The sequence below is a fragment of the Balaenoptera borealis genome (genome assembly GCF_965194805.1).
Source record: "Balaenoptera borealis genome assembly, chromosome: 4".
NCBI lineage: Eukaryota > Metazoa > Chordata > Mammalia > Artiodactyla > Balaenopteridae > Balaenoptera > Balaenoptera borealis.
In genome coordinates, this window is record NC_138861.1 from 85227886 (window position 1) to 85249276 (window position 21391).

Sequence of the window (21391 nt, forward strand, 5' to 3'; positions counted from 1 at the left end):
TTCATAAGGATGTGCCTGGGTGTCTTATTAGTATCATTTATTTCCCCAAATGTCACGTGAAAAATATTTGAATATTCAGTCAATATAGTAGAAAGAAAAAAAATGTTTCCATTGTTGTCCGAGGTGAATAAAGGAAGGAGTTGTTTAGATTTGAAGGTCTATTGTCAGAGGTTGCCCAGCGAGGCAAGGCTTTGCACTTTGTTCTGTAACTATGTTTAGAAAAGCATTTCGTGATCGAATATTAATTTGTGAAGAGGCTTGGGTGGCAAGGAAGTAGAGTTTTTTATGAACAAGAGGAATTTACATTAGATTGTCTAGAGCTATTTTTTATTAGATTAAATCTCAGCAAGATGAGGTCAGGCTGGGTTCTTTGCCCTCCATCATTGCCATTTTTTTCTTTTAAGTGAAAATAATTTGGCCCCCAGCTTTTTTATGCCCTTCGCCATGGACACTCCCATTTCCATCTAGCACATTGACAAACGTCATCCCTAATTCCACCTCCACTTCAAGAAAACAGTTCTGTTTGGTTAATAGGAGAGAAAAAGCTGCCTGTGAAATTAGGTACGCTGGGCATTTAATACTTTGATGCATAGTGTGTGCTTTTAAGACCACATTTAGAAAGTATCGATGACTTCACTGTCTGGTAATAACATTCAGCCATTTGTTTTGGTAAGTAATTAAAGCGCCCTCTCTTTCCTCCTGCCCTAGGCCTCAGGTGTTGATCTAGATCAAGGGAGAGCGAGCTCACATGCTGCCGTTAGAGTGAATTTGTTCCCTAACCCATCCTGTGAATATCAATGCTAACAACAGTGTCTTGTGTGTGTGTGTGTGTGTGTGTTTTCTTTTTTTTTTTCCCTTTCCTTTTCTATCCTTTATTATTTTCTTTCTTTCTTTCTTTCTTTTTTTAAAATCAATGTGCTTTTTCCCTGTGAATAATTATATGTCTAGAAACAGCCATGGAGTGATTTTGCTGTTCTGAATGGGGGAAAGATTAATAGTGACATTTGGAAGGCAAGTATATTGTCAGATTTTAGCTCATTTAATATTTTGTCCTTTTTGCATGGCTGTGGCTGCATCTTCTTTGTGAATATCATGCATTCTGCAGGGACGGAGTGAGGGGGCTTCTGGCTAGGGCTGTGGGACTCACACGTGTCGCCTTTTTTGATGTCTCCCATTGTGAATGACTTCAGGCTGATTGCCCCAGGTTCCTGTTGTCTTGTAAGAAGCGGCACTTGGCACCAAACCGGCATCAGCAGCCCATGCATGCCTTTTTCCGCCTAAGCTCACGTACACTCTCTGCCTCGTGCCGGGAGGACTTCTCTCCCCTTTGATATTTGAGGCCATGTAATGGGTCATTCCCCCTTTCTACATTAACAGGGATCTCTTTTCCTCCAGGATTTGCACGCAGCCACAGTCAACCCGGACCCCAGTTTAAAAGAGTTTGAAGGAGCAACACTGCGCTATGCGTCCTTGAAGCTCAGGTAGGGCGTTCAGGGCACCTGCCGTAACATGTGGCTCTGTGCAGCTAGAGATTGCAGTAGAATTCTCAGCCCAATTCTCTGTTTTTCTTTCTAGAAATGCCCCACATGCTGATGACGATGATTCTTGTAGTATCAACAGTGACCCAGAAGCTAAGGTTTGTAAGAAAGTGCTTTCAGCGACCAGGTTAATATCCTTGCATCAAAATAATGACTGGATAATGGCCCAGGTTTTTTTTTTTGTTTGTTTTTTTGTTGTTTTTTTTGGCTGTGTCGGGTATTTGTTTCTGTGCGAGGGCTTTTCTCTAGTTGCGGCGAGCGGGGGCCACTCTTCATCGCGGTGCGTGGGCCTCTCGCTGTCGCGGCCTCTCTTGTTGGGAGCACAGGCTCCAGACGCGCAGGCTCAGTAATTGTGGCTCACGGGCCCAGCTGCTCCGCGGCATGTGGGATCTTCCCAGACCAGGGCTCGAACCCGTGTCCCCCGCACTGGCAGGCAGATTCTCAACCACTGCGCCACCAGGGAAGCCCAATGGCCCAGTTTTTTACAAACCATCAACCCAGAGCCACTTAGTAAGGAATTATTCCTCAGTCCTCTCTCTTTCCTAATCTCCCCAACAATTAAAGTAAATCCCTCGGCCAAGTTAGGTTTGGGGAGGATTTCTGTAATCATCACGACTCTGCTTGTATCTCACTACATCAGTTCTTTGTGCGTCGCAATAAGTTAAAATTATCGTTCGAACAGGTGGGCTTCAGAAGCCTTTGAAGATAAGCCAGGCTGTGCCTTGCAGTGCCACGGGAGGGGCGGTTGAACAGGTGCCACAGACCCCTCACGCCCACCTCCTCCAGGGCAGCCTCACACCTGTGCAGAGCGAAAGCTCCTCCTCGTCCCCGTCCTAAACACAGGCCTGTTTCATGGTGGAAAGTGAGAGTGAACTTTCGCTCTGGACTTCTGGTGGGGAACCGGCAGGGCCAGCTGATGGGTATGTGACCTGTGCAGTTGCACGGGTCCCTGCGCTGAGAATCAGGGCCCCGTGTTTTTCTGTGCAGTTGCTCTCTTGATGTTCTTCATACTTTTATCTTTGACCCTGTGCTCTGTAGATGAAGTGCAGTGGGGCAACGGAGTGTGCTCCGGGGGGTTGGAGCCTTGGCTTATGCACAGTCCTGCCACCTCCCTACCTCCCCAGTGTTTCTCAGCTGCCCGTTCCCCTGCTCCTTGGCACCTCAGGCCCTGCCACCCTCCCCATCCCTGCCCCGACCCAGCAATTACTGTTGCCTTCCACCCCTGTAGGGGGCTAGGTGTGAGCCTGGGGAGAGTTGACGCCAGGTACACAAACTCCATGGTGTCCCAGGAGGGGACAAAGTAGTGTCCTGCCCAGCTCAGGCGGACAGCACAGCAGTGTGTTCGGCAGGTGACTCAGTGAGGCCCCGCCCACTCCCAGTCCAGGTACCTAGCGTGTCCCGGCACAGGTGTTGCAAACAGAGGGTCACCCATTTGCTGTGGGCTGGGGTGGTGAGTCCACGGGAAAGGGGGATTCTTGGCTCAGTTTCCCCACCCCTGGCCAGGACGTGGTGCATCGGCCAAGCAGCTGATGGTCTGTAGGGGTGGGCAGCCTGTGATGGTCTGCACTCACCCTGTAAGTATCCCCATGCCCGAGAGAGCGTGACATTAAATAACAAGCAAAAAAACCCCGTTAGGAGTTGAGAGAGAGAATGCAGAAGAAAGGGTAAAGCTTCATGTCTTAATACTTTTTACAGCTTTCTCCCCCCTGCTTTTTGAACATGGGGCCATGTGTTTTCATTTTACATATTTCATTTTCATTTGCAAATTATGTAGCTGGACCTAGATATTTTTCTGAATCCCAAAGTAGATCTGTGTCTGTGAATAAAACAGCAGATAGGTTCCTGTAGCAGTAGTTAAGTGGGGAACACCGTGCAGGTTCAAAACCTTGGCTCCCTGGCCAGAAGCTGCCACATTGCCATTGGTTCTGTAAGAATCCCAGGGCTTCTCCGTTGCTCCTAGTTTGCTCAGCTTCATTCTAAGCACAGCCTGATCAGGTTAAGGCTGCTCCAGAGCCAGCCGTGTTCTGAACAAGTTCTTGGTTGGCCGCTGACACCCTGGCCTTTAAAGATAAATCTTACGGCAAGGAAGGGAAGGGACGCAGTAAAACAGGAAGGCAGGCTGTGAATAATTTGCTTTGCTACCAAGTGTTTTATAAGGGCTATCAGCAAAGACTGGAGGAGGAAGGGCGAGCAGCAGCAATATTTTTCTCCACCCGGAAGGGCTGGGCCAGTGATGTCTGTAAAGCTGAGTGTGAAATTGACAAGAGTGGGCCGGAAGGGTGATGCATGGAACGGAGATTGAATGGGTGGCAGGAATAGGAGGTAATTGAGCTGTTACCTAAGAGGGTGCTTTCTCTTTTTCCCTCTCAGTTGTATTGCTTACTGAATTCTTGACCTACCACTGTTCTGTTCCCAACGTGTCTATTCTAGCACCTATTAGGAATTTGTTTATGTTAATAAGGAGGCTCAGCTTTCTTAGAAGTAACTAAAGTTGTACTTAGTTCTAAACAAAAAAGCATGTGTATTGTATTATTTATTTTATATCCTTCTTTGTTCTATAAAAGATCTGAGGAGACTTATGAAAGCACTTACAAGCCACAGAAAACATAAGGGAAGAATCAGTGCATCTGTCTGTACTGGGACAGTAGATGGAGTTAGGACAGATCAGACTGGGGAGAAGGAAAAAGCATAGGACTTTTTTTTCAGAGCATAGGACTTGGCATAGTTAAGAAAATGGACCTTTGGGTCCATTTTTGTACCTCCAGGTGATTATTTATACTGAGGACTCTTATGGTAAATGGCATGAATTCCTGTAAGGGCATCTCAGAATCTTGAAAAAACCTCTGCAAACTACACGTGCTTCTAACTGCCCCCATCCCACCCTAGATTCTGAAGGTGCCCCGTGCTATAGAAAGTCACTGTCACTCTTGAGGACACTAAGTCTGTCGGGAGGGGAAAAGGGTCTCAGAACCCTGCTTTCTATGAATCCCACTGTGCATGAGGTAAAAGCATCTCAGTTCCTTATGGAATATAATGGCTTTTCTAGTGCTCTGTTATAAAATAATTGTAATAATGAATATTTATTGAGTGCTAACATTTTGCCCGGCTTAGTCCTAAAGACTTCATTGCTGTTGACTCTTATTCTCACGGAAATTCAAGGGGCTGACTGTCATTATTGCAGATGAGGAAAATGCGGCATAGAAAGTTGAACAGCTGCTTCAATAGTAGAGTCAGGATTTGCATCCAGGCCATTTGGCTCCAGAGCCCATGCTCACTAGACTGTCCAAAAAAAAGTCTCACCTGGAGCTTCATTTAGGGGCCACCATCAATTAATGTGATCCGTGCCCTCAACAATACTCCAGGTTTATGTAAAGACACGTAGAAATTTGGATTTTGCTCATTGGAAGCAAAGGACAAACCCATTTCAAGTAAATTGGTGGAGGATTTTGACAGCGTGGACCAGCTTTCCGGTCTGACTTGAGGCAGAGATGAACCCTAGACTCCAGAAGTGGAATGGATGGGCCGCAGGTTTTTTCAGACCATCCCTCAGTGGTGTAAGTTCAACCAGGCTTATGATAAACGCTGGGCCAGAACAGGAGGAAGCGGGGGCTGGAGTGGAGCTCATCTGTGTGTCTGGCGATTGGCCGAGCTGCCCACTTTCGATACCCCACACAGGTGGCGTCCCTTTGGGGAAACTGAGTCTTGCTGTGCTTCTCTGGAGGCAAGTCTCTCCACCCCCTGATGGACGCGGGCCAAGGGAAACCCTGCAGGGGAGGTTAAGGTCATCCTTCAGTGCTGTTTCTAACAGCGCTAAACGAAGTTATTTTTTACAAATTTGGAACAAGTCCATTGGTGTAGAGCTGACTTTGATGAGGCCACCTTGGAGGTATTCCCCATCGCCACCACCCTCTGGCCTCTCCCATCTGCCCCCTTAGTCACTCCTCGCCTGTTTAATGCTGCCTGGGGCACCTAAGCAGGCAGAAGTGGCAAGATCTAGGTTCCCAGATGTTCAAGCTTTCGATAGATCTAAAGATATCTGAAGGGTATCTTTAGTTAACCCTTTCCATTCTTTCAGTTTGCCAAGGACTCAGGAACTGAGTGCCCCGCAAAGAAGCAGAGGGTATCCTTTCTTTAGGAAACAAAAATATTTAATTTCATGTATGATGGAATTCTAAATATAGTCCCCGAGGAATGATTACTAAAAAGATTATTATAGAAAATGTCTTCCTTACTCCCTCAGTGAAACTTAGATGCTGGAAAAATAAAAGTCATTTTTAGACTATCAGGATATGAATCCTTCAGAATTCTCCCCAGCCACTCTGAGTCAGAGCATCTTGATAATCAGTTGTTCAGTGAAACATCTAAGTAGCAACATAAATGAACTCTTCCCCCCATGCCACCCCACCCCTGCAAAAGCAAAGTATTTTTATAACTCTGACAGTGTTTTATGAGCCTACCTAACTTTATATACAGTAAATATTTTTTTAGTTGATTGCAGTATGTGCATGAGTTTGTATATAATTCTGAGCTCTTTAACTTTTATTTTAAAATAATTATAGATTTATAGAAAAGTCACAAAGATATTGAGTTCCCATATACCCTTCACCTATGTTCCCCTAATAGTAACATCTTCATAATCACGGACAATTATCCAAACTAAGAAATTAATATTGATACCGTATTATTAACTAAAATAGGCTTTATTCATTCACATTTTCTCATTTTTTCCACTAATATCCTTTTTAGGACCTAATCTAGGATACTACATTGCATGTACTGAGCTCTTTAAAAATTACTTCACGTATTCCTTTCCATAATTCTCAGATTTATCATTCTTAATTCCATTATAATATTCCATTTAATTAATAGCACCATAATCTGTCTAGGCACCCAGTGGCCATAGGAACAATTTCCAGTGCTACAGGGCAGAGTTACAACTTCATAAAAATAGGTGGCTTTTTTTCTTTTAAATCATTGCTTTGGTACAGGTTGCTAAAACCGGTATTACCGGGTCAAAGGCTATCAACTTATGGCTTCTGTCACTTATTGCAAAACTGCTTTTCAGAAAAGGCTACGGCAGCGTATAATTCCATCTGTAATACCCTAGAAGACACCTTTGTCCACTGCCCATTATTCTTTAGGCTTTGTCATTTTTACTTATTTACCTTATTTTATTGCATGTGAGCTACTACCTCCTACTTTAAAATTCCCCCCTCTTAAATTATCATCAACATAGGACATTTGTTTTGGTAGTTACAAAACCCTATGTTTATTATGAAACTCCGTGTTTCTGTCCTTTCTTGGCTGTCTTTTGCCCTTATTTTTCTTTTTTTTCTAATAAATTTATTTTATTATTTTTGGCTGCATTGGGTCTTTGTTGCTGTGTGTGGGCTTTCTCTAGTTGTGGCGAGCAGGGGCTACTCTTCGTTGCGGTGTGCAGGCTTCTCATTGCAGTGGTGCCTCTTGTTGCGGAGCACGGGCTCTAGGCACACGGGCTTCAGTAGTTGTAGCACGTGGGCTCAGTAATTGTGGCTCGCGGGCTCTAGAGCACAGGCTCAGTAGTTGTGGTGCACGGGCTTAGTTGCTCCATGGCACCTGGGATCTTCCCGGACCAGGGCACGAACCTATGTCCCCTGCATTGGCAGGCGGATTCTTAATCACTGTGCCACCAGGGAAGCCCTGCCCTTATTTTTCTATGCATTTTTTAAATAAAAATTTTATTTTGGAATAATTTTGGATTTACAGAAAAGTGACAAAGATAGTACAGAGAGTTCCTGTATACCCATCACCCAACTTCCCCCAAGGTCCTATCTTACATAACCATAGTACACTTGTGAAAACTAAAAAAATGAAGAGGGATACAAAACTATTGCCTAAACACTTTATTCTGATTTTACCAGTCGTTCTTCTAGGTCCTTTTTCAGTTCCAGGATCTAGCTCAGGACAGTACGTGGTGTTTAGTCCCTCTGCATTTTTAAATTCAAAACTTTGTTATTGTAATCTTGAAGATTTTTTCTAATTATTTTTTTTCTCTCTCTGTCTATTTTGCGTCACTGCTCCATGTGAAATGTTTTTAAATGTCTGCGTGTACAAGCTTTTTGTAGATAGTTGCCTCTTGTGCCTCATTTGTCAACAAGGCAATTTCTAGTCATGTCTGGGCGGCCAGGTAGCTTGCACTTCTGAATCCCCACGATTCTGCACTCTGCCCCCTGGGCTCATCCTACTACCTCAGAACCCTAATTTAGCCCTTTAAAACGTTCCTTTTCTCATGGCATGTGGCTTATTGCTGGCCAAATGCTTGACTAGAATGATTAACCCTAAAATAAAAGCCAGTTATAATTAAATTGTAGAAAACTGAATGCTTTGAAAAATATGTACGAATTCCTTAGAGTGCTTTCCTCTCCTTTGTGTTCGCTATGCTCAGACTTCTGTAAAGGAAGTGTTCTGCCATCTTGTGGACAGTCTTAAAATTACGTCCCTAAAGAAATCAGCATTTCATGTGAAATCATTGAATTGCTTAAAGCTAGAAGTGACATTAAAGATGATCGAATGGTCCTCCTTTACAGGTGAAAAAGTGAATCCCAGAAAATTTGTGTGCGTAACTTTCCTAGGGTCCCACAATTAGTGGTGGAGATGGCATTCAAAGGTGGGTCTCCTGGGCCTCTGACCAGGCGTCAGAGTGTATAACAAATCATTTTCAGGATATTTGGGAGGAGAAGTAATTAGAACTGCTTTCAGAACACTGTTCTTCGGAATCCACCACAAGGGAACTGGGTAAGGAAGATTATTCTTTCCCAAGCCTTAAATTCTCTGGGTTTCAGCTTCCTTGGCTGTAAGAATGATGTGTTATCATCTCAGAAGTCACTTCTGGTCCTGAGAAGTTTTCAGATCTGGAATGAAGGTGAGCAGTCTTGAGCTGTGGCGTCTGGAGATGAAATAGTTCAGTCTGGTCTATCGCCAGATCTGGAGAAGGGAAGAAAGAGCAGTTTGAACCCAGGGCTGGAGAGAGGGAGCTGGCTCCCTCTTCTGAACGCACGCTCTGCCTGCGTCCTGCACTATTCTAGGCACCTACATGCAATGTTCCTGCAACCGCGGGGCACCGTGGCGGTCGCCCCCATATTACCAGATAAGAAACTGGTGCTTTGAACAGGTTAAATAATTCATTTTATCACACAGCCAGTAACTGGTGGAGCTGGGACTCAAACCTAGTTGCATTTGACTCCAAGGTCTAAGGGAGCGTCGTGCCCACCCACTCCCAGGGATCGTTTCCCTAAGCTTTATGGTCGCTGGCTGCCTGGGTGTCTGAGGTGGAGGTAGCAGGGATGTCAGAGGTAGGCAGGGTTGGGGGCGGGGGGGGGGACTGGAGAGTCATTGCTTGAGGAAAGACTCCCCCTTCCTTTCCAGCGGCTCCCAGATGGTCCAGTCCTTGGCAGTGCCTTCAAACTTGCCTGCCCATATCGACAGATTCAGGTTCAGTTGTCCTGGGGCCGGACAAGGTACTGCAATTCTGCCAAGCTCTCGGGTGCTGCTTGTGCTGCCGGTCTGTACACAACACGTCAAGCAGCAACGGTAAAGAGTTTGAAATCAGATAAATAAGGTGTCATTTCTGTGCATCTTCTACAGTCTTCCTACACAGTACCTCCCAGTTCTGTCACGGCCACTTGCAGCCGGTTCCCAGCTGCTCGGGGATGTCTTTCCCAGGCACTGGTTTTCGTGAAAGCTTTGCTTGTCTCTGTCCTCTTTTGGTATAACCTGCCCCAGATGGAGAGAAAAGAGAAAGAGGTGATACACATCAGTTGGTCAGTAGGTTTGATAGAGGAACGTCCTGAAGTGAACGGCGAATGAACATGAGATTCTAATATTCATCTGTAAGCTTTATTTATCTGTGCCCTCCCTTGGTTCCTATTCGCATAGATTTTCCTGAAGTAATCATATTAGTTGCTACTGACTAGATTACCACTAATAGATAAACAGGAAGGGGTAGGGAGTATCTTTTCTCATTCAGATTTATTTCTGGTCTATGTAGCAAATTCGTTATCATTACTTAGCATTTGTATGGGATTTTTATGTTTGCATGTAGTTCTTAGAATTGATTTTTGTTCATGTGGCACGGGTTTTTTTCTTTCAGAAATCCTGATCTGTATGAGAAGTTTGGGTTTGATTTCTGTTGTTGATTCATTAATTGAGTCAAAAACATTTATTGAATGCTTGATGTTAAAGAAAATCTGTGTGTTACAATGGCTAAGAGCATGTACTCTGGGCCCCGACTGCCTTGGTTCAAAGCCAGCCTCTGCTACTTACTTAGCTGGGTGACCTTGGGCAAGTTACTTAGCCTCTCTGTACCTCAGTTGCCTCATCTAGAGAGTGGGCATAATAATAGTACCTACCCCACAAGGCTATTAGTAAACATTAAGTGAATTGATATAAACATAAGATCTATGTCAAGTGCTTAGAACCATCTCTATCATACTTTGTGCATTAGACGTTATGACTCTTCTCTTACAAGGAGGAACGGATATGTCCCCTGCCTTCACGGGGCAGACAACAAACAGGGAAATTCAGTGCATTGTGCTAAGTGCTGAGCTATCATGTCATGGGTGCTGAGCTGGGGACATCTATCCTGGCTGGGAGTAAGGGGTGGCATATGGTTTTCCAGAAGGAGATGATGCCTAAACTAATGCGTGTACTTGCATTGCAACGGGATTTAGTGATTCTCTCTCAAAATGTAAATGTAAGTGCTCAAGATTAAAAAATAATTTTACATGTAATTTTGTGTTCATTTTCAGCAAATGCTTTTAGGAACAGATCTATTAAGATGAGGCCCACCCATATTTGTCCAATACTGCAGATAACATTGTTTCTGTCATCTGTTAATATGTACACATGTTACAAACTATGCCCAAACTTGGTAGCTTAAAACAACCATTTATTTTGCTCCTGAAATAAATTTTGTGGGTTCAGGAATTTGGGAAGGGCTCAGTGGCGCAGTTCCTTTCTGATCCACATGGGGGCATCTGGGGGCAGGTGGGGCTGGAGAATCCACTTCCAAGACGGCTTCTTCACTCACGTGCCTGGTGGCTCAGTGTTCCTTGGCCACTGCCTCTCTTCATGTGGCATCTCATCCTCCAGGGCCTCTCCATGTGGCTTGGAGTTCTCACAGTGGTGGTCTCTGGGTAGGCAGGTGTACTTCTCACATGGTGTCTGGCTTCCAAGAAGCAGGAAGCTTCCTGAAGCCACCAGGTGAGACAAGGCTGTTTCAGGAGATGGCACCCCATCACTTCCACCCTGTTCTGTTGATCAGAGCAGTCGCAGCCCAGACCCAAGGGTGGAGACACGGACTCTACCTCTTGAGGGAGAGTGTCAAGGTCATACTGCAGAGAGCATGTAGGATAGCGGGGGAGAGGGTGCTTTATTCCTGCCATCTTTGGGACATACAGTCTGTGACAGATGTTATTCTCGCATTTTAGTTATTCAGCGAAAACGCCCTTAGTGAGGGGCATAACTGTCAACACAGTTGAATCAAGAAACCGAGGCACAGAGCCAATGACGAACATACCAAGTCCTGGCAGAATGAGATTTCATCCTCTCACGAACGGCTTTCAGGTTGACATTCACAAAGAGAAAATAAGGACCATCTCATTCAAGCCTCAGGAGAGGTGGAAGGAGCACAGAGCGGCAGAGTTACCTGCCCGAGAGTGTATAGCTGGTCTGGGAAGAGCAAGACTCGAGCCAGGCTCCTGAGCCTGGTCCAGCCTGCTTTTCCACCGAGCAGGGCGACACTCACTGCCTCTTGGACACTGAGCCATTGGCCTTCGATACCTCATTTTGTCTCCGGGCCCAGAGGCCAGCTTTTGTGTTTCTAAAACTGTTTTCCTCTGTTTATTTGCCAACATGACCACGCATAATGCCGTGTTTCTGGCAGAGCCACGGCTCCCTTTCCCTTATTAACTTCTGGTCACTACGCTTGCCTGAATGAGCAGTTGCGGAATTGGCAGCCATGCGAGCCCCCGGGGTTTGAAAGGCACTGTTGAAACGAGCTGCATTGTTATCCAACTGCTGGCAGCTGCTCCCTGTGGTGGGCAGATGCCTGGATGGCTAATGAAGGAGAGGCACACTTCCTTCTTCCCTTGAAGGAAGGAAGCAGGAAACAGGTGAGGTGATGGGCGGCCCCCAGCAGCAGTGGTGGTGGAGGTGGGCATCCTGAGAGCGCAGGGGCAGCAGATGTGTCAACCTGACCCCGTGAGATCCTGGCAGAGAATCCTGGGCCGTGGGTGTTCTCAGAGCTGAGCAGCCTCAGGTAGAAGCAGCAGCAGTGGTACCTTCATCGAGCAGGGCTGGGTCCTCTAGGAAGAGCCAGATGGTCGAGCCCTGGGGGTCCCGAGGCTGGCATTCCGAGGCTGCCCAGAAACTTGACAACACGTACCAGGCGTCCTCTTCTCGGGGCTGTTGCCTGAGAACTTAATGCCGGTGCCAGTACTGAGGTTGTACTGTGAACGTTTCTTATTTATTTGCAGTTAATGACATTGATAGAGAAATGATGGCTCCTCCTACAGGACTATTGGAATAATTCAGACACTGAGCCATTTTCGCGAAGCCACGCTGTCCCCTCACCCCTATGCCTCCTATTTAAAATCTCATTGAAGTGTGAAGCCACAACGATCAGAGCCTGAGTTCCTCGTCTGCTCCAGGCTCTGGTGCTTCTAAGGAAATGGTTTTAATAGTCAGGTTTGCATATTTTCAGTCTCTAAATTGACATGAAGTGTGACAGCTCTCAACAGTTGTCTGTAACCAAGCCATCCATCCACTCATTCTACGTATATTTATTCAACAACAATGGCATGCAAGGTGAGATAATCAATCAGACCCAGGAGAGGAGCAGAAGAAAGTAATACAGCAGAGAAAATGGTAATCCCATTTAAGAATGGCAGTTACAGTGTTACTGGACTTGAGAAAGAGACAGTTTGCATCTGTATGTGGAATTTCAGTTGCTTCCTGTTGAAGGAGACGTTTGAGATCCGTTCACTGAGCATAATCTATAAATAATTTAAATTGACAACCTAGGTGTTCGTTAGCAGATGGATGGATAAAGGAGGTGTAGTGTGCATATGCAGTGGAATATTATTCAGCCACGAGAAAGAAAGCTTGCCATTTGTGACAAGCTTTGGACACGAATAGACCTTGAGGGTGTTATACTAAGTGAGATAAGTCAGACAGAGAAAGACAGATACTGTATGATGTCTCTTATATGTGGAATCTAAAGAAGCCGAACTCTTAGAAACAGAGTAGAAGGTTACCAGGGGCCGGGAACAGGGGAACTGCGGAGATGTTGTTTAAGGGTACACACGTACAACTAGTAGATAAATAAGTCCTGAGGGTTCAATGCACAGTGTAGTGATTACAGTCAACAATACTGTATTGAAAACGTCAAAGTTGCTAAGAGACTAGGTCTTGATTGTTCCCACCACAGAAAAGAAATGATAAAAATGAGGCATGATAGAGGTGTTAACGAATGCCATGGTGGTGGTCTTACTGAAATATATAAATGTATCAAACCAGCACGTTGTACACCTTAAACTTGCACCAATGTTATATATCAATTATATCTCAGTTTTTAAAAATTAATTTAGAAATAACTCAATTGACCTTAAAAGATCCTCAGACTAAAAATCACTTCATTAAGACTGTGCTTAGCTGATGAACCAGCACATTCTTAACCCACATCTCCAGCCAGACAACACTGCAATTCATCTCCTGTGGGCACAGAGCAGAAATGTGTCCCTTTGGATTCTCTTACAGTCTCTCGTTCTCTCAGCAGACCTGCTGCTCAGGAAGGGGACACAGGTCCCCACCCAGCGCCCACTTTTCTGCTCCAGCCACATTCCCTGTGGTAGGTTTGACCAGCAAGTGACCCCTGTCTCTACTGAAGGTGGAACGTTGGCCCATGTAAATGACACATGGACCCTAGAAACAAGAATATATGATTTCTCAAAAAGCCCTTCTCCTGAGAGCCGTGATTTTTTTTCAGAGCTGTGAGTTCAGATGAGATCTATAGCAACCTTTTTTATAGAAAATGTCAGTTTTCCCTCTTCACCTAATGCTATAGGCCAGTGTCACTTAGCAAATAAAATACTATATGAAGCTCTTCTCTCCTTCTTCAGATATTCTAATACATGTCTGCCCGTTTTGGTTGAGATCTAGAAACAATAAAATGAATGGGTATCCAACGTAGACCTTCATCATTTGGCAACAGTAGAGGGTTGGGCAGAGAAGGAAACTAACGTTGCTTTGATTCCAACCATGTGCTGGGCACCCTACTGGGTGCTTTACTTGCATCGGGCCATCTGATTCTCAGAACAACCCTGCAGGGGGGCGGGTGATGTTGTTATTCCCACTTTACAGATGAGGAAATTGAGATTCAGAGAACCCAAGTCACTTTCTTAAAATCACAAATCAATTGTATGGATGAACTGAAATTTGAGCCTGAGTGAAGCAGACTCTAAAGCCGTGTTCTGATAATAAAATATGGTGATGATTGCTGATGTTCATTGAGCATTTAGTATGTTATGGGGCACACATATACCAAGGTGGTTTGGGGCCGTTATCGGTAAGCTCAGTTTCTGTCTTTCAGGCTCATCTAGCACCTCTGTAAAAGGCAATAGCAAACACTCCCATGTGACTTCCACTGTCCTGCTTTCCCACAAACCCCAGGAGCTATGTTCTTTGATTTCTCCTATTTTTAGTTGAAGCTGAGGCACAGAATCTTACGTGACCTGCCCACGATTTCAGAGCTGATAAATGGCAGAGCTGAGATATGAACCCAGGCAGTCTGGCTTCAGAGACCAAGCTTTTAATCTCTGGGCTGTCCTTCCTCTTGTGTAGGTGGGCCTTCCCATGGTCTTGCAAGCATGCCTTTGGTTTGGTTCTCTGATTCCCTGTGTGATTGTTGTGTGGGAGTTCTATACCATGAGCTCAAGCTCACCTGAAGATGTGCAACTGTGTTAAAGATTGAGAGGAAAAATAAAATATGTTTTTATGTGTGTGCTTTGCTTTTGTGTGTATGTGTGTGTCTTTTAGTGGATTACCCAAGCACTTGACTCCCGGTGAAGGACAAAAGAGGAAAAAACAGCTAGAGTCTTTGTCCCTAATGCAGGGCCATGTTCCAAGGGGAAAGGGTATGAAGTAGGAGCTGGAATCCTTGAGTTCTGGGCCCAGTGCTGTTGGAGATGAGCTGTGTGACTTTGTTAACCTCTCTGAACATCACTTTTCTAATCTGTAAAAAGGGATGGTACTAATGCATAGTCTGGGAAACTCATAGTATTACTGTGAAGACCAAGTAAGATGTTATACAGTAGCAGTGTTTTGCTGTACAGCACTAGCTAAACATGATGTATGGTTTTGGTCTTCCAAAAGTTTCTTTAAAAATTCAGATGTAATGGTTCCCAGCAGCCCCATCAGTCGTGGTGATTTACCCGTTTTTGCTGCTGTGTAGGTCCCGTCAGCTGGAGGCTGTGTGGGACTGAGCCCCGTCCCAAGTATGCCATCTTTAAGGCCACCCTCCCTCTCTCTCTAATCCATTTAGTTTGGGAATCATTTTGGCGATCACAGTATTACAATGTGTCATAGCTTAAGTGAAGCAGCATTACTTTCTTCTTTCCAGACCTTAGAAAAAAATTAAAATAGGAAATGTCTCGTAACACACTGGTTATTAATGAAAATGCAGATAGTACCAGCTTATATAAGTTATACGAGGAGTTTTAATCTAATTTTTGGAATGGAGGCAGTGATGATAGGAATAAAGAATTTCCTTTGTGTCAGTGGGATTGAGTGTTTGGTGCCTCATCTCATAGACAAACCTTGAGACAGGTTTTTGACTCGTTGCAGTTTGTGCGTGCGTGTGTGTGTGTGTGTGTGTGTGTGTGTGATTTCTCACTTTACCTAGAACATATTGCTCTCCCCCTTTTCTGTATGTTAGGGCGCATTTATGTAAAGCCTTCATCAATTCAGAATTGCTCGGTGGCTCAGCTGGAATAGCAGTGAAGCACTTGAGTTCAGTAACGCAAGCCTTCCCTTCCTAGTGCCCTAGTGCCGGGTAGAAGCCCAGGCTGGTCTCAGCCTCTAGAGTTCTGGTTGAAAAGCTTTGGGCTTCAGCCACCAGGAGCTTTATACTAGCTTTTAAAAAAGAGAAAAGTTACTCCAAAGTTCTGTGTACATATTATTGACATCGAAGTTGCCCCCCTTTTACAGGAAACTCTAGATTGTTCCTTCCTTAGTTGCTACTTCTCCCCAGCATTTACAGTGACTTCAGAGATTACAAAGACTGCGGAAAAGTGGGGGACCGCAGCAGAATCTGGCCTGCTGCCGTTAACAGCATTAAAGTACTCATACTGTCCACGAGATGGGTGTTGATAAATAATGTAGCATTTGTAAAACATTTTCCCAAAAATCTTTTTTTTAACTTATTAGAAGTTAACACGGGGGGAAAAATTGACCCAGGAAGCTGAGAAAGTCACCAGTGGTCCACAGCGTATTTTGGCATCACGTTACATACGGAACCTCCCCATTCCTCTAACGTTCTTTGCGGACCTGTCTCTATGAAAGATTCAAGGCCGCAGAGGCGAGCGCGTGCCGGAGCTAACTGTGTACAGGCGGGGTTGTGATGTGTGTACTGGCAGGGTTGTGACGTGTGTACTAGGTGAGGCTGGTCCCTGTTCCCACAGAGCAAGCTGTGGAGTTAAAGTAATGCAGTGTCGCCAGCCCTGGGGCACTCCGCGTTGTTAATAAGTGAAGATATTCTCAAGACAGAAAAATACATTTTATTTTGTGTCCTCTTTTATGTGCTTAAGTGGAACTACCATCTTCTCCTTCAAGATGTAAAGACTCTTTCCAAAGCAGTTTGAAAAATGGGATGGTTGAGGTTCTCATGTATTGTCATGAAATAAGTCTCACGGAGGTTGTATTTTACATGCAGAATCGTAACCTATGTGCAGAATAAATCTCGTGTCTCTGGTCTGGTCATCTCTGTTGAAACAGGAACATCAGTGGGGACAGTTAACATCCTACTTTTAAAGGTTTGCCCCAGGAGTGAAGAGTCCACAGCCCCCTTGGTAGAGGGTTTCTTGTTTTAGTATCTCTTTTCCTTAAGAAGTTCATCATTACTGCTTTCCAGATTCTCCTTGTCTTTCCAGAGCCCCTACCCCTTGCTCGATGCCCTAGGTAGAAGGATGACTTTGGGTTGCATTTTCCCCATACTTTTTCAACTGCTTCACGATAACGCTTCTCATTCTTCTCTGAGAAAATTAATCCAGACTCCCTCTACCTTTCTTTATAATTCACAGGACTCATAGCACTTTGATTAGTTTTGGTGATTTTTCTCAGGATACCCTGCATCTTCCCCTTGGAAGAAAAAAATGAATCAACAGATATTAAGTGCTGCTGGTGTGTGTGGCACTTACCTGGGCATTGTGGGAGAAGAAAAACACACACAAGGGCTCCCTGACCTCAAGTGGCTCCTGGGAGAGGGATACGGTGTTGAGAATCAGGACACCCCACTGCTCACCTGTACCGGCCGCTCACAGGTGAGGAGACCCTGGACGAGTCACTTCCCCTGATGGGCCTCATCAGTCAAGCAAAGGGGACAAGCAAAGCTTTGAGTTCAGCTCTGAAAACAAGGCTCAGAGGCTAATGGGGGAGGTGGCATTAATTCAAAGAATAGTAGAGCATTAAGAGGTGAGCTACTGAGTATCTACAGTAAGAATCCAAGAAAAGGGGAGATGAATTTGGGAATGAGGCTTCTCCTTGAATTTGGACCAGCAGCCTCTGGCCCAAATCACTGGACCTCCACCCCAGGTCCATTCAGGGGGCAGGGCTGCAGTTGTCCCACAGGCAGCAGTAATGAGCCTCAGGCAACAGCAGGAGCTGCCGTGACCCGAGGTGCCCTGGCCCCGAGGCTATGTACCCTGAATAATGCAAAGTTCTCTCTCCCTCCCTCTGCCCTCTGCCCTCTGCCCCTTCCTTCCAGGAACTCCTCTCTGCCCCCGTCTGTAAGTCTCCAGCAAGGCTCGCCTCCGCTAACTGCTTACTTCCATCTCGAGGCTTTGTGACAGCATCCAATCTGCAGTCACTTCCCTTGGAATTTTGGGAATCCATTGCCTTGCAGCATTCTCTGGGTCCTTCCTTCTCCATGGTTATTTTGTGTGATCACCAGGGAATTCTTAGAATTTTCCGCTTTCTGGAGCTACAAGGTTCCTTAAGGCTCCTTCTTTCCTTGTGTCCACACACACACAGGATAAAACCTGAGTGTAATTGAGACACAGGTGTGTTACCTGCTTGTGAGGAGGGGCCACAAGGAGCTTCTTTGGTCAATCTGTCTTCAGATGGAGTCCTGGATATGTCTATTCTTCAGATACCTTGTCATCTCTGGGAGTAGGTTTTTAGCCTTTAGTCTATTGCTGGAAAGTCCTCCTTTTTAATATCTCAGCTCTGTGAACATGCATTCCTACCCTACAAACTCAATATAGCTAATTTAAAACAAAGTCTTTGAAACAACTACTTAAAATACTTCTATCTTCTTGAATTGCCGTAAATGTCTTGGAATAGCGAGTGTTCATACTCACTTCATCTTTGCATTGCACAGTGATTCCAGTTGGTCAGGTACCATCTCAGTAAGTGGCGGTGACTAAGGGAACCCTTTGGGGACAGACTTCCCTGCCCACTCCACTCCGCACAAGACAGACACTCATTTGTTAGCGGCAACTCTGTGCAGTGCTCTCGGGACTCGGGTCTACTCATTTGTGAAATGAGGTGGTCGGGTTCTGGGGTCCCCAGATCCCTTGTGCTCTGGATCTCTGTGCAGTGGGCAAAGGCTCTTCCCGTGTGTGTACCGTGTAGACTTCTAGGAGTCAGCTTCAAGAGCGAGGACCTGGTGAGTGCTCCCTTAAGGGGTGCTCAGTCAACAGCTGTGCTTTTAATTCAGGTCTTTGCAGGTCTTCCCACTTTATGAGTTTACTGCATTCATCTCAGACACTGTAAAAAGTTGCAGATTTTTCCTTTCTTGGTGAGCAGTGCAGTTTTAAAAAAAACTTTCTTAAAAGCCAGCAGTAAAAACTACAATCAGTCCCAATAATGATGATGAGTATAGCTTTTACCAGGCACCAAATACTGCTCAAAGCCTGCTTGATGTGTATGAACTCATTTAACCCTCACAGCGATCAGATTCTGTGCTTAGGGGCGGAGGAGGCTGCAGACCAAGCCCCTGCCTTCATGTAATTTGTGTCCCAGTGTGGGGAGAGAAACAGCAAAACAGAAGTGGAATATACATACATTAGGTGAAAATACATTAGGTGAAAATGTGGAGAAAACTAAAGTAGGGAAAAGAGCTAGACAGTGCTGGAAGGGGTTGCAGTTTTAAGTAGTCCGGGAAGGCCTCCTGAGAAGGTGACATGAGTAAGATGTGAGGGAGGGAACCAGGGAGATAAGGGGCAGCCTGGGGGAGGAGGGATCCGTCTGGAGGCCAGCGACGAGAACCCAGGGCTCCATGGTTCCTAGTCCCACCTACACCGACTATACCCAAATCCAGAAAGCTAGAGTGATCAAGTCCCCCTCCACCACCCCACGCCCCCCGGCCTTGCTCTAGGAAGAAGGGCAGGTATGGTTGATTCTCACTATTGTAGTGGGTCTATAAAGCTCTGTAAAGGCACTGCCAACACTGAATTAGCAAACACTGAAATACAGTATTCCTCGGGAAGGTGCAGAGTTAGGTTCCTGCGAGCCTCTGGTCACATTTTCGTCAACCTGTCAATACATAACCTTATTTTATGTGTGTTTCTGTTGAAAGACACCTTATTTAATATATATTGTTGATTCATTAGCCTTGAGCCCACGTTCAGCAGCACTGACTCACGCCTGAATGAAGCTTATCGAACACATGGATTTTCTCCAGAAAGCACATCACAGCCTTCTCCCGCCAGAACACTAGACAGCACTTCAGTGCTACACTTGGAGGCCGTTTTAAACAGAGAAATCACCAAGAAAAAGCACACACACATACACAAAAAGGTGCTAAGTAGACCACGGAAAGGGCACTCGTTTGCAGTATGAGAGCCGAAACAAGAAGACTTGTTCAACCTCAGCTGGGAACATGCACATCATGCAACCCAGATTTTTTGCCAGTGTTTGCATGTCCATGAGTGACCACAAACGTGCCACAAATATTGATGTGGAGGTTGCAGATAAATTTCGGAGAGTAGGTGAATGTGCAAATACGGAATCCGCAAATAATGAGCATCAACTGTATTTGCAGTTGAGCTATTTAGAGGAAGGATTTATTCAAGACCCACGTGGCATCATTCTTAGTGGGTCATCTATTGGGTGCATTTTAGAAGAGGATCAAATTAGTTCTGAATCGCCTCAGAAACAGCAGCGTTTGGCTAAGTGTTATTAAGAATGGTACTCTGTTTATTTGAGTTTTGCATGTTCCGTGTTGCAAGTAGACTTGTTACTAGCTGAGATTGGATCTGTAACCTCCCAGTCTCCCCGGTGTCCCGGCCCCGACTATGCCCAGGTCTCCAGGTCCCCAGCCCCCAACGCAGAGGGTACAGTCTGTCTCCGGACCTCAGGCTCTCTCTGCTCCTTCCTTTGGATCAGCATCCCCTCTAGAGCTCACGTGGCCATCTTCCTTGCCCCAGCGAGATAAAATGGCCAACTTTATGTGTAGAACTTGAGTATTCATTATGGTTTTACTCTGTGCTTTCTCTGCAAATAACATTTCTCAACAGAAATAATATAAATCTGTAGTGTAAGTCAGCCATGTGGACCATACAACTTGCCTCTCGATCTTTTCCAAGACTCCTGTACGGGAAAACTAAAACACCACTCACACTTCCAGGGCGGAACACTGGTTTCCCAGGAGTGAAGACGTCTGCTGCTTCTCTGCAGGAACAGAAGCGGCTCCAGCCAGCCTCGCTGCTGGGCCTGGACGGGCATGGGCTCTTACTAAAACTGTGACATGTCAGGCATCAGGTTTAAGAAGTGCCCCTCCTGCCCCTACCCTCCCTCCCTTCGTAAGAGAGCCACCGTTTCCTATCATGTAAGAAATCTTCTGTGGAAGCTTTTGAATTTTTGAACAGTTGAACAAAGTATTGAGTTCTACACTTGTCAGTGTTGCTTGGATGAGTGTAGGAATGGTCCAGATTGTACTCTCCACAGGCTTGGCAGGCTTGCTCCATGTCCAGAGGGACCCATCTAATGAGCCGGTCCTTGTAGCATCTCAGTGGTCTTTAGCTCAGAGTCAGGGTTGGGACGGAGGGACAGCATGACAGTGAGGTGTCTAGATCCCACTGGCACCTAAAGAGGGCATTAGCACAAAGCACTGCCAGGGGACTCAGCTCTAGGACAGGACTCTTGGTCCAGCCAGGTGCCCAGAGTGTGGATCAGGAACGAACTGGAAGTGCAGAGAGAAGGGCTGCAAACACAGCAAGGGCTCAGGTTGTTCCTCAGTGCTTGTGTCCCAGGACCCTTAAATGTGGGCTCCGGTCTGCAGGGCTGTGTCAAGGCCCCACCAGCTAGTGAAGATGGGGCTCCTGATAAGCCAATAAGGATGGATTGGGCCCCAGGCAGGGATTAGCCTCCAGAAGGACTGGCCCTCCGGTTTCACAGTGGAGGCACTTGGAGGCATGTGATACCTGACTCTAGCTCGCATTACTGGCTACGTGGACATTTTTATATGACTTTTATATCACTAGGCATACCCTAGATGAGATTTGTTGATAATTTAGAGCTAATCGTAATAATAGCTAACACACTGAACACTTACCGTGTACCGTTCTAAGCACATTAGATGCACCGTACTATTTATT

At 45.6% G+C, this 21391-nt stretch overlaps 1 protein-coding gene across 17 annotated transcripts in view; it reads left to right on the forward strand.

Annotated features, from left to right (window-relative positions):
• Positions 1-21391, forward strand: part of APBB2 (amyloid beta precursor protein binding family B member 2) — a 360572-nt gene that overhangs the window by 253053 nt on the left and 86128 nt on the right. For 14 of the 17 annotated variants that reach the window (XM_082390548.1, XM_082390549.1, XM_082390542.1 and 11 more), the window contains 3 exons: positions 949-1011; positions 1396-1481; positions 1576-1636. In XM_082390548.1, coding sequence (XP_082246674.1) covers positions 949-1011; positions 1396-1481; positions 1576-1636 — 210 coding nt within the window. The remainder of the gene's footprint in view (positions 1-948; positions 1012-1395; positions 1482-1575; positions 1637-21391) is intronic. The other 3 variants (XM_082390539.1, XM_082390538.1, XM_082390537.1) reach the window with 1 other exon arrangement.